The sequence below is a fragment of the Phoenix dactylifera genome, chromosome 10, assembly GCF_009389715.1.
Source record: "Phoenix dactylifera cultivar Barhee BC4 chromosome 10, palm_55x_up_171113_PBpolish2nd_filt_p, whole genome shotgun sequence".
NCBI classification, from domain to species: Eukaryota; Viridiplantae; Streptophyta; class Magnoliopsida; order Arecales; family Arecaceae; genus Phoenix; species Phoenix dactylifera.
The window spans coordinates 1,840,286-1,860,331 of NC_052401.1; the positions used below are offsets into that span (position 1 = coordinate 1,840,286).

General features: G+C 38.6%; 2 protein-coding genes across 5 annotated transcripts; both read left to right on the forward strand.

Annotated features, from left to right (window-relative positions):
* The first annotated feature begins 844 nt into the window (after window positions 1–844).
* On the forward strand, window positions 845–10,833 carry LOC103703128 (lipid droplet-associated hydrolase). 4 transcript variants are annotated; one of them, XR_005513607.1, is made up of 15 exons: window positions 845–1,056; window positions 1,956–2,075; window positions 2,229–2,302; window positions 2,464–2,535; window positions 2,627–2,655; window positions 3,021–3,071; window positions 3,538–3,588; window positions 3,974–4,033; window positions 4,119–4,201; window positions 5,687–5,834; window positions 7,036–7,086; window positions 8,810–8,861; window positions 8,955–9,059; window positions 9,945–10,092; window positions 10,395–10,833. XR_005513607.1 is itself a non-coding variant. In XM_039130734.1 (13 exons), exons 1-13 carry the CDS (start codon window positions 851–853, stop codon window positions 10,080–10,082), a joined length of 1,188 nt encoding a protein of 395 aa, XP_038986662.1. In that variant the 5' UTR covers window positions 848–850; the 3' UTR covers window positions 10,083–10,833. The 4 variants fall into 4 exon arrangements, 2 of the variants coding, with proteins under 2 accessions (XP_038986663.1, XP_038986662.1); XR_005513606.1 differs by lacking the exons at window positions 8,810–8,861; window positions 10,395–10,833 and having other exon boundaries at window positions 846–1,056; window positions 8,962–9,059; window positions 9,945–10,080; XM_039130734.1 differs by lacking the exon at window positions 8,810–8,861 and having other exon boundaries at window positions 848–1,056; window positions 9,945–10,833.
* A 124-nt stretch (window positions 10,834–10,957) lies between these two features.
* Window positions 10,958–14,849, forward strand: LOC103703237 (transcription repressor OFP8). The gene has a single exon (XM_039130736.1). The coding sequence runs from the start codon at window positions 13,844–13,846 to the stop codon at window positions 14,438–14,440; it is 597 nt and encodes a 198-aa protein (XP_038986664.1). The 5' UTR covers window positions 10,958–13,843; the 3' UTR covers window positions 14,441–14,849.
* Window positions 14,850–20,046: the final 5,197 nt, after the last annotated feature.

The following is a 20,046-nucleotide window of genomic DNA, read 5'->3' on the forward strand; positions in this document are numbered from 1 at the left end:
AAAAATGTGTTCCTTTTTTTCTCCATTTGAGTGAAAATATACCTCTCTTGGAATTAAATTTCAATGCAAGAAATATATACTGAATACATAAATAAAAGTGCATGCGATCGAATTTGCATAAATCAAATAATCTGATGGCATCATATCAAACCCTTGATAATTTACCTAAGGGACCATCGATGATTTACTTCTTTTCCTCATTCCATGATCTTTATTTTTCAGGCTGTCAATCGAAAATTTTGTCCTCTTGAATAAGTCTTGTAATAATTTCAGGCATGTGAAATTGATTTGCATCCGGTCTCTCTCAAACTATTTGAAGACGAGTAGTCGCTTGGTACCTTCCTCTCTACCAAGAAGGGCCTTGGTTCAAATTCTATCGACATTGCTTTGAGATCTTATTATTGCAAACCTAATCTAACTAGAGCCCTCATGATGTGATGCACATACTTAGCTTGGAGGCTGATGAAAACTATTTACCTTCCGCATAGTGGAAGGGTTTGTAGGGTCATGCATCAAGGTAGGCAAAGAGGAGGGCACCGGTTCAAATTCGATCGAGATGCTTCGAGATCTTCTTATTATTGCGAACCTAGCCTAATTTAGAGTGGATCATGATGCAATACACGTAATTAGCTTGGAGGCTCATGAAAATCATTTACCTTCTGCATATGGCCAGGTTTGTAGGGTCATGCAGCTAAGTAGGCAAGGAAGGCTTCATGTCCATCTTATTAGCTACAAAGTTCATATATTTTGAATTGGGTCCATCACAACATTTGCAGTTTAACTAATTGATTAACGTGCAGATGCCCGATTCCATTTTAAAGACCAGGAATTTATGGTCCGTGGGCTAGTGATGTGCATGGGTTCGCATCACTCTTTAAGGATTCCATCATGGCCCGTTGATAAGCATCCCGTTCTCGAGCTGACACCGTTGATGCCATCTCCGTGCTCTCCCACCGCTGCGATTCCCGTCTCCTCCAACTCCGCCGCGCGCTCCGCCGCTCGCTCCGCCGCTCGCCCGACTATTCGACTCTCTTTCGGAGAAAACCAACACTCGAGGTTTTCTTTCCGCCTTCCCACTCTTTTGCCCGAAATTGCAAGGAAGCCAAAGGAAATTTGAAATCGCTCTTTCTTATCCGAACGGTCCGAAACCAACTTGCTGATTTCTTGAATTTTTTTCTTTAAAAAATCGCGATCGAATTTTGAGTTCGATTTGCAAAATTAGCGGTATTTATTCCAGGGCGAATAATTCCTCAAACCCTAATAATATTAGCTCGATTGCGATCAACTTACGAATTTTGGGCGCATTGGCATTTGATTAGACAGCAAGACTTATTAGCATAATGGAGGAGAAAGGAGAAGCACGGAAGCTGGAATTCTGATGCCACTTGTTGTAATGGTTGATTTTGTTCTTTCTTGATACCGTTCGCACTTTCCTTTCTTATGTTTCTTGGTTTTTAGATTGATCTTGGAGTCGAATTGGATCTGATTATTTTTTTGAATTCCATGATCTGACGCTGAAATTAATTAGCAAGAAAACCCTAAACCCTAGAAATGCTTATCCTATTCCGTCGCCCACTTCACAAATTTGCTTCCCCTGCTTCCAGATCAATTAGTGTTTTGTTCTTTCAATATATAAATAGATAAATCAGTGTTCAGAAATTTTATCAATGAGGTTTTTTTTTCCACTTTGGTTCTGACTCTGCTTTCTAAATCTGTTTCTTCTTCTGGTAAATAGAAACAACTCTTGCAGTCATGCTTAAGGGTTTGGTATCATCTTGATTAAGCGAATGCTGCTTATTGAATGCAAAAAAACACTGACATATTGGGACTTTGTTTGTTGAGTTCTTTATAGTCGATTTCCTGGCATTCTTGACTTCCTCGAGGGCTATGTGAATCCTTCTTTGTCATTCTTTCTTGATGTTATTGATTTTGTCCTGAAAACTCTTGTTGCCCAGGTGCTCCAGCTTATTTAGGACGGACTTTACTCCTAGGTGTACAGGGTCAATGGAGAGGGTAGCATTATCATCATCTTTTGGGAGAAAGCAAGCAATGAACCGCATCTGCATCGTCTCCAGGTGCTGACCCAATTTCCGCTGTTCTCAAAATGGTTAATGACAAAGCATTTTTTTTATATTATCGATGCATTAATTTATGGCTTTATGAGTTCACATGCTTTGGTGGGTGTATACTAAAACAAGAATTAACACAGTACACTTTATTTATTGTAGCTCCTCAACTGAGCTGCTCGAGATGCATTCTGAAGATCCCTCATTGCATATTCTTTTTATCCCTGGGAATCCAGGTCCAACATCAATCATTTCTTTTCCCTCGAAATTGTTATATTCTCATTAAATTGTTAGTGTTCTTTTGTAAATACTGCAACAATGTTTCAGTTTTTCCTTCTTATCATTGGTCACGGAATGATCTAGCATGAGAATTTTGGGATCTGAATGCTCATCGCAGGTATCGCGTCATATTACAAAGACTTTGCTGAAGCATTGTATGAACTGCTTGAAGGGCAGGCATCTATAACAGGCAAGAAAATTGGACTTTGGCTACTCAAAGTTCTGTATGATCCTGATGGTTTGCTAATTGTTTTCATCTACTGTCCACCTTCTTGATTCAGCAATTGGGCACATTTCCCATTCTAGAAAGGTATAATGCAACTATTAAAATTAGTACGACAACAATCCTAATATTTTGACAGCAGTGCATAGGAATTACTAATGGGCCTTAATATTAGAATAATTGTGTGAATCATGAGTCTTCAATAACTCACATAGTGGTCAAATAGAACCTTGAATATAACTGAATCCATTCTAAAGATACCATAATGTTAATTATATAGCCCCGAGACTTTCAATAGTTAACCACTACATAGCTAGAAAGTTAGAGATTTGAAGGATATCTGGTCTTTCGATAAAGTATTATTTAGGCCTGTTAACCCAATAGTTTACAAATTTATTAGGCGCAAACTTTTCCACAGATAAAAGTGACATGCCTAATTTATTTTCTGCTAGGATTGGGAGCATGGAAGGATGTTTTCATTGCAAGAACAAATCAATCATAAGGTTTGCTGATGCTTTTATTTTGTTCAGTAACAAAGATTTTCATTATCTCGCATCTTGGTCATGGAGGAATGACTATTAAACTGTTAAACCCATTGTGTTGAGCATCCATATCCTTATATTATGATATTGTGTAATTTTGTGATCTCACTCCTAGTCAATTGCAGAATCCTAGTGGCGTGGTCATTTTTATCCTGAAAAAATTGTGCTCCTTGTATCACTATAAGTTCAAAGCTTCAGCATTTTCTGTTTCCGTTGCAGGAAGCAACTAATTTTGTCTAACTTTTGCATCAGTAGCTCCATTAGTTACTTGAGTTAGTAATTCCTTGTCTTCTTATACTAGGAGCTATATGAAGCGTAATTTTCTTTCTTTTTGTTCTTCTTGTGTAACTTCTCTCTTGTCTTTTTCCCCTTCAAGTATTAGTTTTATTGTTTCCAATTTTAATGTCCATCAATCTCGCCTTTGCAGGTGGATTTTATCAAACAAGAGCACCAGAATAGTGAACTTCCAATAATACTGGTAGTATCTTCAACTGTAATTGATGGTCAGATTTCTAATTTTAGTTTCAGTGGCTGTTTGTAATTATGTGCTCAAAGAATGATGTCTGACAATGTTGTTTCTATACTTTAAATATATCTGCAATGGAAAAGCTAAATATTATTTTTTTATAATTTATAAAGAGGGTTACACCTGAATACTTCAGCTTATTAACCAAATGTAATGTGAAATGGATGCATGACAATAAATATAAAATATTTGATATGTTGACAGATAAGTAATCTTAATGCGGTGCCAAAATTAGATTTTCTACTAATATATTACTATATAGCTCATATTGATAGATTTCCTATTCCTGTTTATGTCAAGTTTACCATAGATGACTTGTATTCCTGTTTTGTTGAAGGTTGGACATTCTATTGGTTCATATATAAGCCTGGAAATCTTTAAGAGGCTTCCGCAGCAGGTGGCACTTCTGGTTCTATCTTGTTTATTTGACACTGTCTCTAAAACTCAAGATTAATTCAGTACGTATTTTCTTGGAGTTACAGGTGACGTGTGTTATCGGACTTTATCCATTTTTATCTTTGAACAGGAATTCTAGAAAGCAGTCCATGATTGGGATGCTTGCAGGGTATAGTTTTCACTGATTGCTCTCAGTTACTGTTATCTTTGTTGTAGGTTGTTACACAGCAACTTTTCTTTTGCATTAACATAATGTTTTCTGTTTTTTATTTTAATCAGTCTGTACTCCTATAACTTTAAAACCTTACAATTTTCTGGTAGTTGATTGGGTCTGAATCCTCAGTAGGCGGGTGACAGTTTTTGATGTGTATCAACTTCTCTGGAAAAAGAAGGGATTTAAGCGGAGGGGCTTGGAGCTTTATTGGGTTACAAGTTTGTAAATTTTTATGTCCTTGTAACGCTTTTAACCTGTCTTCACTAACGAACTTCATGACTTCCAAATGAGTCTAAAATGTTTGTGGTGGTTTATCTGGTAGCTATAAGCATGGGTCTTCTTCTCCATGGTGCTTAAGTGTTCCATAATATGCCCAGGTTGTGTTCTCTAAGCATAATTGAAGAGGAAAAGTAACTCTGCAGTTAACCTTTTCGTTTGCATTTTTCTTGCATTCTTTTCTCTCTGGTCTCTTATGTACAGGCCTGGGCATCTGCTTCCTCTGGAAATTCAATATATTCTTAGAGCTACTTCAAAATGGATAGTGTTGTTGCTAGTGAAAACTTCATGTGGTGGATTCTACAAATCTCTTGAAGATATAAAACTGTTTCATTTCTTTCATTGATTCTTTTTCCCCCGAGAAAGGGACTTAATTTTCTTGAAGGCTGATTTCTGAAATAGTAGTATTTTCTGAAACTGTCGTAGTGGAGTTTGTATCACATTTGCATATTCAGAGGCAAAATAAGAGTTTCAGTTTGCAGTCCTATGAGAGGTTTTATTGGTTGTTTTTGAGCATGAGCCACTTTATTAAGTTTTTCATCCTCCTTGACCAACTTGTAAACAAAAGAGGAACTGTTGTCAGATATAATACGCCACAGAGGAGATAATTACTTAAAACATTTAATCCTTGATGCTTGAAGTCTAAAATTAGTCAAATAGTGAAGAATAAATTTTGATGCTGAACTCTCTTATATGCAGTATTCTTTATGCATTATTTTGTTTGTTTCTTGCTGTCTGTGCTTGTTAGAGGACACGTATATTCCTGAATCATAGGTTGCTGAAGTCAGATTCTATTTAAAAGAACAGCATTTTGCATCAAGTTCCATCATCATCAAGGTACAAAGATGCAAGATCCATTTCCAGGTGTTTCAGTATTCTGGTCAACCTTCTTTAGGAAGTGGGAGGCAAATTCATGAGTAGTTTAGGCTACTTGACACTTAAGCAGCCAAAGACGATTACTTAACCTTACTTCCGAATCTCCTTTTATATACAACCAATGTACCCTTGGCAGAATTTTGCAGAATCATGTAAACAATGACTATATTGACAGATGCATAGTTTATAAATTAGCTTCAAGTATTGGAAAACCTCTTGATAGAAAATTATAATGTACTGACTACAAGGTTTAGCATTATAAACACTGCCTTGTCTTCTAAATTTCAGGTCCTCCATTCTAAGTGCTGCAATAAGTTCTTTTACAGGATTTTTGGGGTCATTTCCAACCAGGGTTACAAGTGCTATTGTGAGAAGATCACTTGGGCAGTCATGGTCTGCTACAGCAGTTGATGTTACTTGCAGTCACCTTGTACAGGTTACATTCTTTGTCCAGTATTTCCTTTTTTTTTAGTTTGGTTGGGGGGGGGGGGACCTCTAGAAGAAAAATCATGTTCTTCTACTTCTTTCTTTTTCCCTCTTGAAGTGGACCTGGATTTGTTATAAGTTGTCTCTTCTTAATTACTTTTTTCCTTCGCCTTTTTGAACTGGGCTGTTCTAAAGTGTCCTTCTTTATCCTTTTGAAGCCTACATATATTTCCAGTTGAAATCATAACTGTCAAATATTTGCTATACTATCGATATACTTCCTAGGGAAGAAGTTTGGGTAATTAATTCAATTAAGTAATTCCAGAACCAAGAGATGTATGAGTAATGTATAAAGAAACATCTTGAGAAGCTTACGAGAAATCATCAGAAGTGCATGGTTAGAAGGTGTTGCATGTGCTAAAAACTGAGAAACAAATGTCAATGTTCTGTAAATTGCTCCTGTATTCTCTTAAAAGAAGTCACATCTTTCCTGAATCATGGGCATCTTTTATTTCTTATTTCTCTTTTCTTTCTTTGCATGTGCACCAATATGGCAGCAGTGTAGGTTAATAATTATTTTCATTTCACCATAAGATTTTTATTACTACACGAACTACATCTGGATTCCAATGGAGAAGTTGTTTTCCATTGAACTAGATGCTGGAACATGCAATATTTTTACCTTGAATCAAGCTTGTAATCAAGGTTTGCCATCCCGGTAGTGGACCCAATAGGTACCATGTTGTTACAGCATCGGTGTGCCTGGCACATGGGTCGGTTCAACGTACCGAAACTCGGTACGACCCTATACCAAGTCTCAGATCGATGCCTGTATGGTACAGTATGCCCGGTATAAGACGGTATGGTGAACCTTACCTGTAATTCTAAATTGTTCCTTTCTTGGAGAAAAACTTTTAGGATTTGGATTTATTCATGCAAATACTGGCATTATTTTTATTTTCCTTCCCAATTGCTTCAAGGATTCAATTTCATGGCCACATTGACGTTTGTGTTATGTTTAGCTGATATGATAGTCTATAAACTACTTGTACTCCTATAATGCAACCTTATCACCAAAAATAAGTGAAGTCCTTGATGCTAAGCATACTGACTTGCACAAATCTTTGCATTCTATGCAGCATCCTTTACACTATGTTGTAATAGTAGGAATTCAAAATAAAAGATTCTGACTTCTTTCATAAATTATGCAGTACCATACAATGCGCAATGTCCTCTTCATGGCTATGACAGAGTTCAAAAAGGTAATACAACAAGCTCAAAGGACTAAGTTATCTATTCTGAGTTCTGACTAATGTATAGATGTTTCATTGTAGGTTCATTTGTACTTTAAAATTAAACCAAGCTAGATGTCTCTTTAACAGAAGATGATCTTTGTGTGCTTCTTAGGGGAGGCCTTTCTGTCCGCTTTCTCTTTTATCATCACATAAAATTTATAAATGAACTTCTTTAGTATGAATTTTCATAACTCACAATTGTCATATGATATGGCATGTGCAAGGAAGAGCTGCTAGCTAACTGGCCCAAAGAGTATGGTTGCATGAAGGTGGGTGGAGGTCATCCACTTCAATGCATTTTTTTGTGTGCAAGTAACACATGCAGCTCTATTACAAACTTGCCACTTCCATGAGGTGACCCTAAAAATCTATGAGATCATTTTGAATAAGTCAGATATAACAATGTTTATATCTTTGTTGCAAATTTGACCATAGTTGTTTGGAGTTGATTAGGATTACGCTTGGTCAACATTTAATATGCTTGATTATGTATCATGCAAATACCTAGTACCGGAGCTCACCCGCTTTTGAACTCACTTCCAGCCCTTACATAGTTCAATGAAACCAAGGTTCAAAAACATGGTTTTTGTCAGGTCTGTTGAGTTTCACTTTCGCTGATATTGGCAGTCTCAGCAATTTCTGCCCAATTTTTGAAGTCTCGGCCAAAGGAAAAAGAAAAAAAAGAAAAAAAGAGAAATATAAAACAAGGCAGGTAAACATGTGTTATATAACTTTGGGGCATTTGGTATCATTCATATATTTTGATTTTATGGTCTTGGTGTCGGGCTGAAAGCCTGAATCTATGAAAAATTAAAATACTTTAGAAACAATTGAAAATGTCAAAGAACTATATTTACATTCAATTGTTTTATAACAACCTAACCATTAAATGCCTGACAACGTAAATATTCATATATATTAATATTTTGATTACCATTATATCAAATAGCAATATATATTTTATAAACTAAAAAGTATGTAAGTTCCTATAAAATTTAAGCTCAGATCTTCCTTAGAGCTTAAATCTTACAAATCTACCATCTTATCGGTTATGTCAACTCATAGAACCCTTTTCTCTGTTTGCCCCTTAAATATCATAAACACCAAAAGAAGTCTTTTGTACCCAGGAAAGACTGCTTTTCTCTTATTTCCTGCAAACCAAACACTCCATCATCCTTTTCATTTTACTCAAAAAGGTGAAAAACGATTGAGAAATTAACACTATTTAGCAAAGTATGCTTAAGGAAATAAAGAAATGAAATAAAATGACACTTAGTACCAATATAATGAATAAGTGCAGCATACATGTTCGATTTCGGTTAGTTTCACCTGAAATTGACTGAAACAGAGTTTGGGGTTAATTTCAGTTTGGTTCCAGCCAAAAACCAATCCATTTTAACCAGATCTTCAAACCTTAAGTAAGACCAAACAAATCCTAGGAGATATTGTGGCTTACAAATTTCTAATTGAATCATAGAAAGCACAATAAGATTGGGAAACCTCATGAACATAGTGATATTATTAAACTCTTGCACATTTTTGTAGCTCTGTTTCTATTTGTCCATTGTGCCATATGAATTTAGTTAGTGAAGAGTTTCAACTTTTCCATCTCATTTCTCCTTTTCTTTTTCCGATTTCTTTTGCTGAATTGAATATGTAGTTTATCAACTCAAGAAATCTCTTATTTCAGGTTTATTTGTAGAACACTAAGCGTCAGCTCCAGGATCAAATATATTTTATTTGTAACTATATTCTTCTTATAGAATATTATCTATTTGCTGCAAAGATTCCTGATGTCTTGTTTTGTCATGCTAACTACGTTCTTCAACTTTTAGCTTGCAGAAGAGCCAGACTGGGAATTCATGAAAAGAAAACAAAACCAAATTACCCTTTTGTTTGGCATTGATGACCACTGGGGTCCATTATCACTCTTTGAAGAGGTGAATATTGTGTGCATTTTTTGTTTTACCAGAAAGAATCATGAACATGAAAAGTTGGAATTCTGGGCATTACCTGCTAGATTTAATTATTCAACTGTGCAGTGTAAATTTCTGCTTCTCAAAGTTAGCTGGTTCAACTAAAGTTATATGGGTGAATTTATATCCTCCCAACATCTCTCTTCCATTGTTCAATATCTGTGCGTGTTGATATAATGCAATTGTTTCCACTAAGGATAATCTAATTTTTTACAATTGATGTAATTGCATTTAGTACAGTCAACAGTTAACTCCGTGTTGACTGTTGACTGGCAGAATGGACTCACTTGTATATCCATTGCACTTAAAAATTTGGCTGAGTTAATCACCTTTAATGGGTTGAAATTTGGACTTGATCTTGTGGCCTGGCTTGACCATACTGGTTGTCTTTTTAACTAGGGCTCAGAAATTAATTAAATTAATCTAATATGTCAAAGTAGATAAAATAGAATACAGCAGAAGCAGTGAGATTACTGTTCTATTCTTTCAACTTGAGATAACAATGTCATAAATAACTAAATGAGTGAAACAAACTGCATATGGGTACCGGCATCCGCTGCCAACATGCTAGTGACTGGTAATCTGCCCTCTTTACATGAATTACCCCTTTCAAAGACAACCTTCTATGTGCTTGTAGATAGAATGTGGTCAAAGTTCAAACACTAGATATCATGCCTTTGACCTCCTGAGAGCAAAGGGTGGAGATCATGAAAATTGGGATTAATTAATCGTTTCTCCTTAAGCCTTGTTTTTGGGCAGGCGGGTAAGATTCTTCTTAAGGGTTTTACTGAAGCATCCCAGATGCTGGTTGTTTAAAACAATTAAAGATTCATGGTTGGTGGATTGCAGGTTTCAAGGCAGGCGCCAGGTATTGCTTTGTCTATCGAAAGAGAGGGCCATACACATGCCTATTGCTGCAGTGAGGCTGGATCAGCATGGGTTGCCCGCTATGTAGCAGACTTGGTCAAAAATCAAATTTCAAATTAAAATAAGGCAGGTTAGGTTCTTTTCCTTATAGTTCTTTTAAGTTTGGCTTTATTTTCTGCTACTGCAACTAGCATCATGATAGTAAGTGCCGCAATAGTTTGCTGAACAATGCTGCAATGCTACTTTCTCTGCCTTTCTAATGTTTCCGGTGAGGCTGTTCATGACTTGAAAGTGGCATAATTCCTGGTAACTGATTCAGACATTAGTAGCCTGTGCTTTGGAAAACAACAGTACTGCTGATGATGGAACTCTTCATCTGAATCTTTCAACTGAAACAGATTATTTGGACTGATCATAGAACCAAATCTTTAGGTGGAATATATAATCCTCACAGTCGATGGGAGTGGTGATAGATTCTGAAGTCTGCTACTTCTTCCAAAGGACAAACTGAAGCTTGCAAGATAGTAAGGTTAGACAGCCAAAGGATAAATTAAATCTTTTGGCTTATCACTACACTTTTCTTAGAAAGGTGGCTAATTAATTTGATGGGTCATGGTCAACAGTCTACTCAGTTAATGAAATGATACTGCTGGGGACATGTTTAATAGCAGACTCGCTGAGGAGTCTTGCGACTTCACATGAAAGTTCGGTCTTCAAAATGTTTCACTCATAATTTTAGATACTCGTATCTGATGGTTTCAGTCATTTTATAAAAAACTTGAAGATAACAGCATGTATAAGCCCTATTGAGTTTTCAAAATTATAGTATTGAGTCTGCTACATTAAGTATTATTTAATGGTTAATTATATTTATAGTACAAACTGCTCTTTGATGGTGTTGGATCAACATTTTATAAGCTAGTTTTTTCGCAGCAGGATGATTTTCCCCCAAGTTTGCTATCGTGTCTTAAATTTTGCAGTAGCCGCTCCCATTGTATTATGACAGTCTCTAGTATTATCTGGAAATGGCCTTTGTTTTATGGAAAAGCGTGGTTTCAACCAAGCTTAGAGGCTGGGACCACCAACATAACTCTCAGCTCAAGCACAAACTATTGCATTTTTTTTTTAAAAAAAATGAGAAATGCAAACAAGGATACAGGATCAACATCATATTTTTCTGAGTATTGCTTATCGATTTCTGACACTACTAGTGATCATACTATCATCGGTTTATTCATGCATCTATCTTGAGTATCTAATCAGTTCGTTTGCAACCGCGTATGCAACATGAAAATTGTTTGATTCTGCATACACTTGATATATCAGGCCACTGGCGGTTTCTCCCTTGTTATGGCTTGATAGATGCTAAAAGATCAAGGAAATTTAAATTATTTCTTGCTTTTCAGAAGCAATTCCCAACATCCAAAGAATGGAGAATGGATAAGACTTTATACTAGGTGGCATGCGAGTGCTGTTTTACTTCAGTAATCAATAATGGTCAGATGTGTAGCTAATCCCTGCAGATAAATATGTATTTGAGTACTATAAGTTGCTTAAAATAAGATCATGCTAATCACCCTTTATCCTAATGTTAGAAGCCTCTGGTGAAAAAAATGGAAGGTTCAGATGAAATATACAAGGTTATTGTTAGCCACCTCTCATAGTTGGGACGGATCCTAATCTTCGAAGGATGCTTTAGAGCTACTTGTGACCACTCATTTGGAGCGAGATGGGGAAGATATTATATTCCAGGTTGGTCAACCTACTCACCAGGGGAAAAATCTTCTGAACATCAAGAGAGGTTCTTTATGGCATTCAGGCACTGCACCAATAGCCAATGCCTCATTCATAGCTTACCCTACTAATATCACTGTCTTCGTATGAAAGAGATAAAAAGGAAAGCTGAAAAAAGATGGACAAAGAGTGTTGGATCTTTTATTCACTTGTCTCCTGTTGTTGCGCTTCCTTTATATCTCCCTTTTCAACGTGAGTCCCATAAACGAGCTCACTGGCCACCGGTTGGTTCGTATCCCTCCTAATAGACTCGAACACAATCCTGCATTTGCCCCCCCCAAACCGATGGATCTGCTTTCCTGTGGCTAACAGGATTATAGGAAGTAACAGCATAATTATGGGTGTCTGATAACTCTTAACCACTAGATTGTCTCCTGTGCTCCCTCCGACTGCTGATCAAGTATCAGAGGGGTATTATTATTATACTCGAGCTATCATTATACCTAATGTCTGCTTTCAATTATCACTCTGATGTTGTTTCACATCCTAATTAGCATAGGTAGAGGCACAGAAATACCTTTTGAATCCTTGGATGGTATATTTGTGAAATTTGGAGGTGATAATTGGGGGGAAAAAATGGAGCAACAAATCATATTATCCTATTAGATCTTATTGGCCTATGGGGACATGGATCCTAACATTGTTGGATCCTTGTCGAGCGGATCTCCAACACAACCCGACCCATGTGGACCGGTGGGACCCATTCACGAGTGTCTAACTCGAGCCTCAAGGCTCAGAAAACAACCCCTGCTCTAATTTAATCATAAATGCTTCTATTCTATTCCATTCTATCCTATCTTACCATTCAAACATATTATTTTACTGGAGAATTGCCAGAAAATTTTTAATCTCTTCCTCCCACGAAGCCCATGAATCAAATGATACGGTTCAGAGAAACTTCCATTTGCGCCAGCTATTTATAGAATATCCAATAGCCTTCTTATGATATATATTGCAGTTATCAATCAGACAATCACATGCGCTGCACCATATAAACCTAATTTATATCATATGTGCGTGTAAACTGCTGCTTTATTATATAATCTTACACTATCAACACAGTCTTATTTTAATGGCTCCTAGAGATGATGAACAGGGTTGCAAGGAAGATTCCATCCTACATCGCCTCTGGAGCTTGAGGTGTTCAGTGTAATAGCATGCATTCAAATATCTTAACGGTTAACAAGTTATTATTCTCAGACTACATCAGCCATAGACTTTATATTCTACGATTTCCATGAAGACTTGAAACTAGAATTTGAAAGTAGCTTTCTAAACTTCACGTAGCTTTTTTGTTTGTAAAATTACAGATTATCCCAATATACCCGCCGCCAGTTGTGAAGCCGCAGTCTTCTTCGAATATCTTCCGTAAATATGCTGATGAGTTGGTACAACTGTTCATGGTCAGATACATGACGAAACTCATGCATGGAGAGCGCTTTACTTCACTCTATTACTTTGCTTTTTTTCCCACAAAAGCACCAAAGCCAAATAATAATAAATGTCAAAACATTACTAACGTATGTACTGACGTACATGTATCTGCATGGTGTACCATCACAAACAAACGTGAGAAACACCAAAAGTTGGAACCGTGTATTTAATTGCCAATTTCATATAACACGTCCCCTCGCACTAGCAGGCATCTATCCCTATTTTATTTGATGATCAAATAGCCAAAACTTTGGCGACCATAATATCCCTGTTAGGAAACTAAGCTCACAGACGGCCAAATAACTTCGAGCCTTCCTCGCTCCTCCCCAAGCCTTCTTCCACCCAACTCAAACGCCGTAGAAAAAGCCACTGCCTCTCAGGTCTTAACCCACCCCATTTACCTCTTTATCTCCTTTCTCTCCCACCCTCTTCTCCGTCAACCCACAAACCAAAACTCCTTTGTTCTCCTTCTCTCCATTGCCAAAACCGCTGTTCCTCCTGCTGAAATCCAATCTTTCTCTGTTCATAGAGACCATAAAGAGCTATATTTCCTTCTTCCAAACAAAAGCCAGCACCTTTTCTCCACACACCTCTCTCGGAGCCTCCCCTGTCTCCCCAACCCATAAAAATCCCACCTTTTTGCGTCCGGATCGATGTCTTCCAACCGGAGAAGGTTCGTGGTGCAGCATCCGGTGGCCGTCGACATCGGCTGCAGCTGCCGGCGGCCAAAGCTCTCGTCTATGTTCTCCTCCTCGCTGCCAAAATTTCGACTCCCCACATCCCCCGACCCCTTCTCCCCTTCCACATCCACCACCACCATCTCCACCAACTCCCTCTGGGACACCAGCCTCACCGCCACCACTGCCTCCTCCCCCCTGACGTTGTCGCCGTCGCTGCGGCGGTACTCCGTCGCGGAGAACCCGAAGTGGCGGTCGAAGAAGAAGACGGGGAAGGCGAAGAAGAAGGACGTGGTGGAGGAGAGCGTGGCGGTGGTGAAGGAGTCGTCGGACCCGTATCTCGACTTCAGGGACTCAATGCTCCAGATGATCATGGAGATGGAGATCTACGCGTGGGACGACCTCCGCGACCTCCTCCGCCGTTTCCTCGCCCTCAACTCTCCCTCCCACCACCACCTCATCCTCCAAGCCTTCGCCGAGATCTGGACCGGCGTCTTCTCGGCCCCTTCATCCTCCTCCACCTCCGCCTCCGCCTCCGCCTCCTGTTCCCGGCCGGGCGGCCGGCGGCGGTGATCGCACTCCCCCTCCCGCGCGCGCCGGCCGGCACGTCACTCGGTCGTGCGAGGAAGTAACAGAACAAAAAAAAAAAAAAAAAAAAGACAGTAGCGGTCGCTCCTGCGGTGGCCCGGACGTAGCTTGTGGGGTAATCTCACCAGGTGGCGCTAGGATCTCGAATCAGGGAAGGCAAAAAAGGTTTTTTTTCTTCCTGTGGGTATTTTTGAGTGCTTATAGACCTTATCACCGAGTACTGTTTTTGACTCTTCGTACTGTGAGGCGTGATGTGATGGTAATGATGGGGTGTTGGGGGGGAGCGTGTGGTGTTATGTTTTGATGGATGGGGTGGGCTTTGCATTCACATTTCCTCCAGCCTTTTGCCTTCTTTATTATGACAAAGCTTTCAATGGTTGAGGTTCTAATGAATGAGCTATGGTTTCACAAGATTTTCCTTTTTCTTTTTTCTTTTCGTTTTTTGTATAGATTTCACTATATCTTTCAATGGATCTATTATCTCCGGATTCTTTGCGATGTCATCTAGCTCTCCTGTGGCTCTCTGCAATGTCACCGGAGCAGAGGTGCCTAGCTATAGATCATGAGTGAGGTGAGGCGTGGACAGCTGTGCCCCTTCTCCCTTGCTCGATCAAAGATATTTTATATTAGATACAACTTGATAAACTTCTATATATATATATATATTTATATATACTTCTCCAAAATATATTTCACCATTTCTCTCCCTTAGCAAATCAAGTGGCCTATAATTGAGATAGGTAAGTTTTTTTCTTTTTAGTATATCGGCGGCTCACATAGGATGTGAATGTAGTTAATAAAATCAGAAAATAAAATACTACATAAAAGCATTGGCATAGCCCGTGATCTGTCTAGATGACGGATATACATGCATGTTTGGTATGAGTCGCACTTTTCCAGTGCTTTGCGAATATCATGGAGCAGCAGCCGATCTTCGAGTGGACAACTTCGATCATGGATTCACTTAATCACCATGGTTCACGGCCATGCATGTTATACATGAAGGCTTGTTGTAATGTTAGAATTTTCTTTACAATTTAGAGTGGTTTGGATGTTTAATAATTTGCAGCCACATAGAAGGGCAAGGTAGCCAACGGCGAGGGAATCATGATCATGGTCTTTGCAGCATGACAAACTCACTTATTCGTGTTAGGCATTATGAAAGACTTCATTAATCATATCAGAAATAGATAACAAAATTTTCAAAATTAGGCCAATATAATATTTATATTCACACATAAGTGAAAAAATAACATGGAATCTTTCAATCGTTTGCAAAGAGGATATGAGAGATTGCTGATACTATTGATCTCGGTATTCAAAAATTATAGCGTACATGCCGCTACCAGCTTTGAACCTTGACCGCTCTCAAGCAGCGAGAAATACCCAATAGCTAACCTTACCCTCTATGTGGCTGCGAGGCAACCGGCGAGAGAGGGCACTTTCTTTTTTGTAAGGGCTTTTTTGCAAGGTAAGGCAAATGGGGCTGCGAATTAGATAGATTCGAATATAGCCGAATATTAATTTTGGTGAGGTACTGCAGGCCGATCCCGACGATGCCGACTCCAAGGGCACTTTGGAACATTTTACTTTCTGATTTTGTTGAATGTCTTCATACTAGAATGGTATGAATTCTGAATCATAACAAAAAACAAAAGAGTTGTTTTCAAATTGATATTTGCAATTTCACATATTTAAGAGAGTTTACATGCAAAAAATTTTAATTTTATTTTTTTCCTATTTCAACTTGTTTTAACACTTGGATTTATCTAGTGCCTGCTCTTTAATGTTTTCCTTAAAAATATTGTTTTAAAAAAATATTTATTCGACAATTAGATAACAAAAAGAGTTGTGGAAGTTCTTTCATTAATCATGGAATTATTCTACTTTATTCTTCTTTATTTATAATAGCTACTATATCTTATTTCATCGAAATATAGCTTATAATATTTATTGTTATAGATGCATATACGAGGGGATGCATGAAAATATAGAAAAAGATTAGAATCTCTTAAAGACACACGATAGATTGCAATGATCAAGCTTCCTTGCTACTGCTATACTAATGGGTGGAAAAACAATATTAATCATCCCCAAGCAAAATTATTGAAGAATTTTAGAGAGATGGTTTGAGTACTATTACAAATCATGCCACGTGATTCCATAGATCAAGATGGTTTGAATTTTAGAGAGACTCAAGCCCGATTCAATTCAGAGAACTAGTCTTGCTATGGTGATATATAGAAATTAGCCAAAATAAATAATGTGCAAGGGATGGCCAACTGGTCTAGATATATGATTCGGAGCAGTTTCAAAGGTCGAAGCATTGGGTACATCTTGTGCTTCAATCTCGTTGCCACTTTCAGCGGACCATTTGGGCTTCTATATATGCAGAAATCTTGTCACCATGTATGATCATGAGCTAGGGCTGAGCCCCACATCATTTATTTTTTAAGCTTGGACTTATCACAAGTTACTAAGAGCACTCCTCTTCACTTTGAAAGGTTATGGGATCACAAGAGATCGACCAGGTATGTCCGGCTAGGGCGTCGCCCGGACTGGGACCATGGTTTGGGTTCGCTCTATAGCAAAAACTGGAAATGCTTTGATTGGGGAGGAAAGTGATGCATGATCAACTTTGAGATTAGTATTCGATGCTTTTGCTTGAATCATCTAGTGAAAAAGGAATCTCAAAGTTCTGCCGTGCATTACATCCCGGCCGATGGATAGATATCTGTCCCACATCATGTTGGACATATATTGCACTCTTGAAAATGGTAATACTTGACTGATCAGTTTTAATTTACATCATTTGGATCGTGTAATCATGTATTCGATAGAAAAATCCATCCCTTAATACCATGATGCTTAATATATAGCACTTAAGTCATACTATATTGTGCAACTCGCTTGTTTCATACTACCATGTCATAAATTAGATGTTCGCTGCCAGCATTTACTAACAATGTTTTCTTTTGTGGCCTGTAAAGTTCCTAAAACCAGCTTGCCATGATGCCAGTATATTTATTTTACGATTGAATTCACAAGCGTCGCACATGTCAAAACTTTATTGCGTAAGAAAACCTACTACTTATTATTATCACCTCCTGTCATTAATGGCCAGTTTACTCCTTGCTCAGTATCCGCAGTATTTATGTTCAGCTTTCCATGCATGCTTACAGGTTGGCTTCAAAGAAATTGCTGAAGTGTGGTTAGTTAAATTGGCTACAGATTCAAACAGCAAGAGGATTAGCAAGAGGAGGTTAGGGAGAAATTATACCCTACATCGCAGATGCACCACAGGAAAAATCTGAAACGATCTGAGACGAGCTGCATGCATGATGAATGAGATCCATAGGAACAAGAAATTTGGAGTTCTAAACTTTTTTTTTTGTTTTGTAAATATTCTAAACCATTCTGTCAGAACGATGCACAACCTTATATGGACATTGCAGTTAAGGCTTGCTTCTCCATGCAGAAAGCCACCACCGAGTTTCCCATGCAAGCAACGTGGTTGCTTTATTTTGCCTGCGGGTGACGCAATGTGCTGCCAAGAAGGATTTACTTCGACAACAAATCCAGTAGAAGCATAAAGATTTTCTAAATTACCTTTTGAAGATTGCCTTCCTTCAACGGGGGAACAAGCGACCTAGTTTAGCTTAGGAGTGCAAATAGTCAGATCGGACCGAATCATGAGTGACGTCGACCAACTCGATTTCTTGTTCGAGTTCTTGTTTTGAACCCACATTCAACCTAATAGAACATCGGGTTGGACTTGGTCGGATCGGATCCACGGCTACAATTTTTGACCCAACGGAATATGGGAGTAGGATCAGGTCCATATATAATCCGGTCTTTAACCTAAAAAAAATGGATCTGGTTCGGATCCGTTGGGTCTATTTGTTCGGATCCGGTTCATCGAAAGGCTATCATGGAAAAAGAAAAAACATTAAAACTCGTCAACAATTCAGAAGGCCTGTTCCCTCGTGCTTTTATCATCCCCTGCTGTATAGGACAACCCTGTCGCTGCTTTTGGCTGCAGTTGCTTGCTTCTGGGTCTACCCAGTTTTCAGATGGCTTCCCATGAATGCACGGTAACAAGCGGACTTTCTACTATGGACTTTCCTGATCCCTGCTACTACTACCGCCGCTTTGAAGATCCACCTCTACAGGCAGGTGCCTTGAGCCGTCCCAATCTCGTGACGAACAGTACCCCATGGATGGTCAGATGGAGGAAGGTTAATGCAGAAGACTTGGGAAGCAGACACCAACTCGGATCTTTTAAAGACTCGAGGAAGTAGCATGACCCACCTTCTCCCCAACAAGGACGGCGTGAGCCCAACTTATTCGCCTTCTAGCTCCTGGTCCCCAAACTACTTTGATTACGGTGCTCAAGATGCTAAGCTAGTTGAATTCGGATCGTGACCACTGACCACATATAATCTTCAAGATGCATGATCAGTTACCAAAAACGGCCAATCTACATGCCCAATTTTTTTGGCAATGGGAGCCGACTTTCGTCTATATAAACCACTATTGGAGATCCTCCAAGCAAATGCTCTTGAGCTCTCTTTACGTACTTAATTAGCTATCACTCTGCTGTTCTCATAGCAACTCTGCTGTCCTTGAGAGTTTGTTTGACTTAGGCATCGAAGGATCCCTGCAAGATACTTTCCGATAAGAGAACTTCTCTGTCTTCGCTCTTTAAGATCGAATCCAGTATCGGAGTGAAGGTCCAAGTACGATCTCCGCCGCCCTACATTTTCTTGGGAGTGATAAGTATTGGAGCTATTATCGTCCGAGCATAGCAACTGTCAAACCACCACATTGGAGATGGCAATCTTTAAAACCTGAACAGTCGATTGTTGGAGTACTCCAGTAGCCCAGCCAGCTCGGTATCTTATTCGGACCGATTTCCAGCAGCAATAGATTACATCGTAGCAAACTAATGAAATGTAGTTGACTTAAATCAAAATGTGGCAAATTATTAGCATATCAGAAATTAGATATATTGATCATACTAGATTATGCAGATCGAGCAGGATTACAATATGCAGGATCCAATCCTCTAACACCATAACCTCTCAATTCTTCTTCACTGTTAATTAAGTACCAGTCCTACGCTCATGATGAGGGAGGCAAAGCTTCACATTGCATAAGTTGATGGTTAGTTGTGTAACTATAGAGCAGGTCATGTTAAGAAATTCATAAGGCTGACTAAAAATTATTTTTAGTCGCTAAAAAATAAATCAAGCCAAGTTCGCATTGAGAATTTCTTATCGGTAATCTTAATCAAATTCTCAAGGACTTTATGTTTTTGGAAATCCAACGCCTTAGGATACCAAAAATGTCAGATCTTGTAAACAACAAAACTCTTTAATCAATGTGGCTCTCACTCACTAACGCAACTGAGCTCCCAACCTGCATCGAGAAGAGCGGATAAGAAATAAAACACTAGGGCTTCGCGAGCAAGCAATTATGGTCCTCTTAAAAGCAATGTCATGGCTGGCCACCTTGGTCGCAACACCAGCGTACGCTTGCATAAATTTACCACAAGAAAAGGACATGGTCGAAGCCTTCTACAAACAATT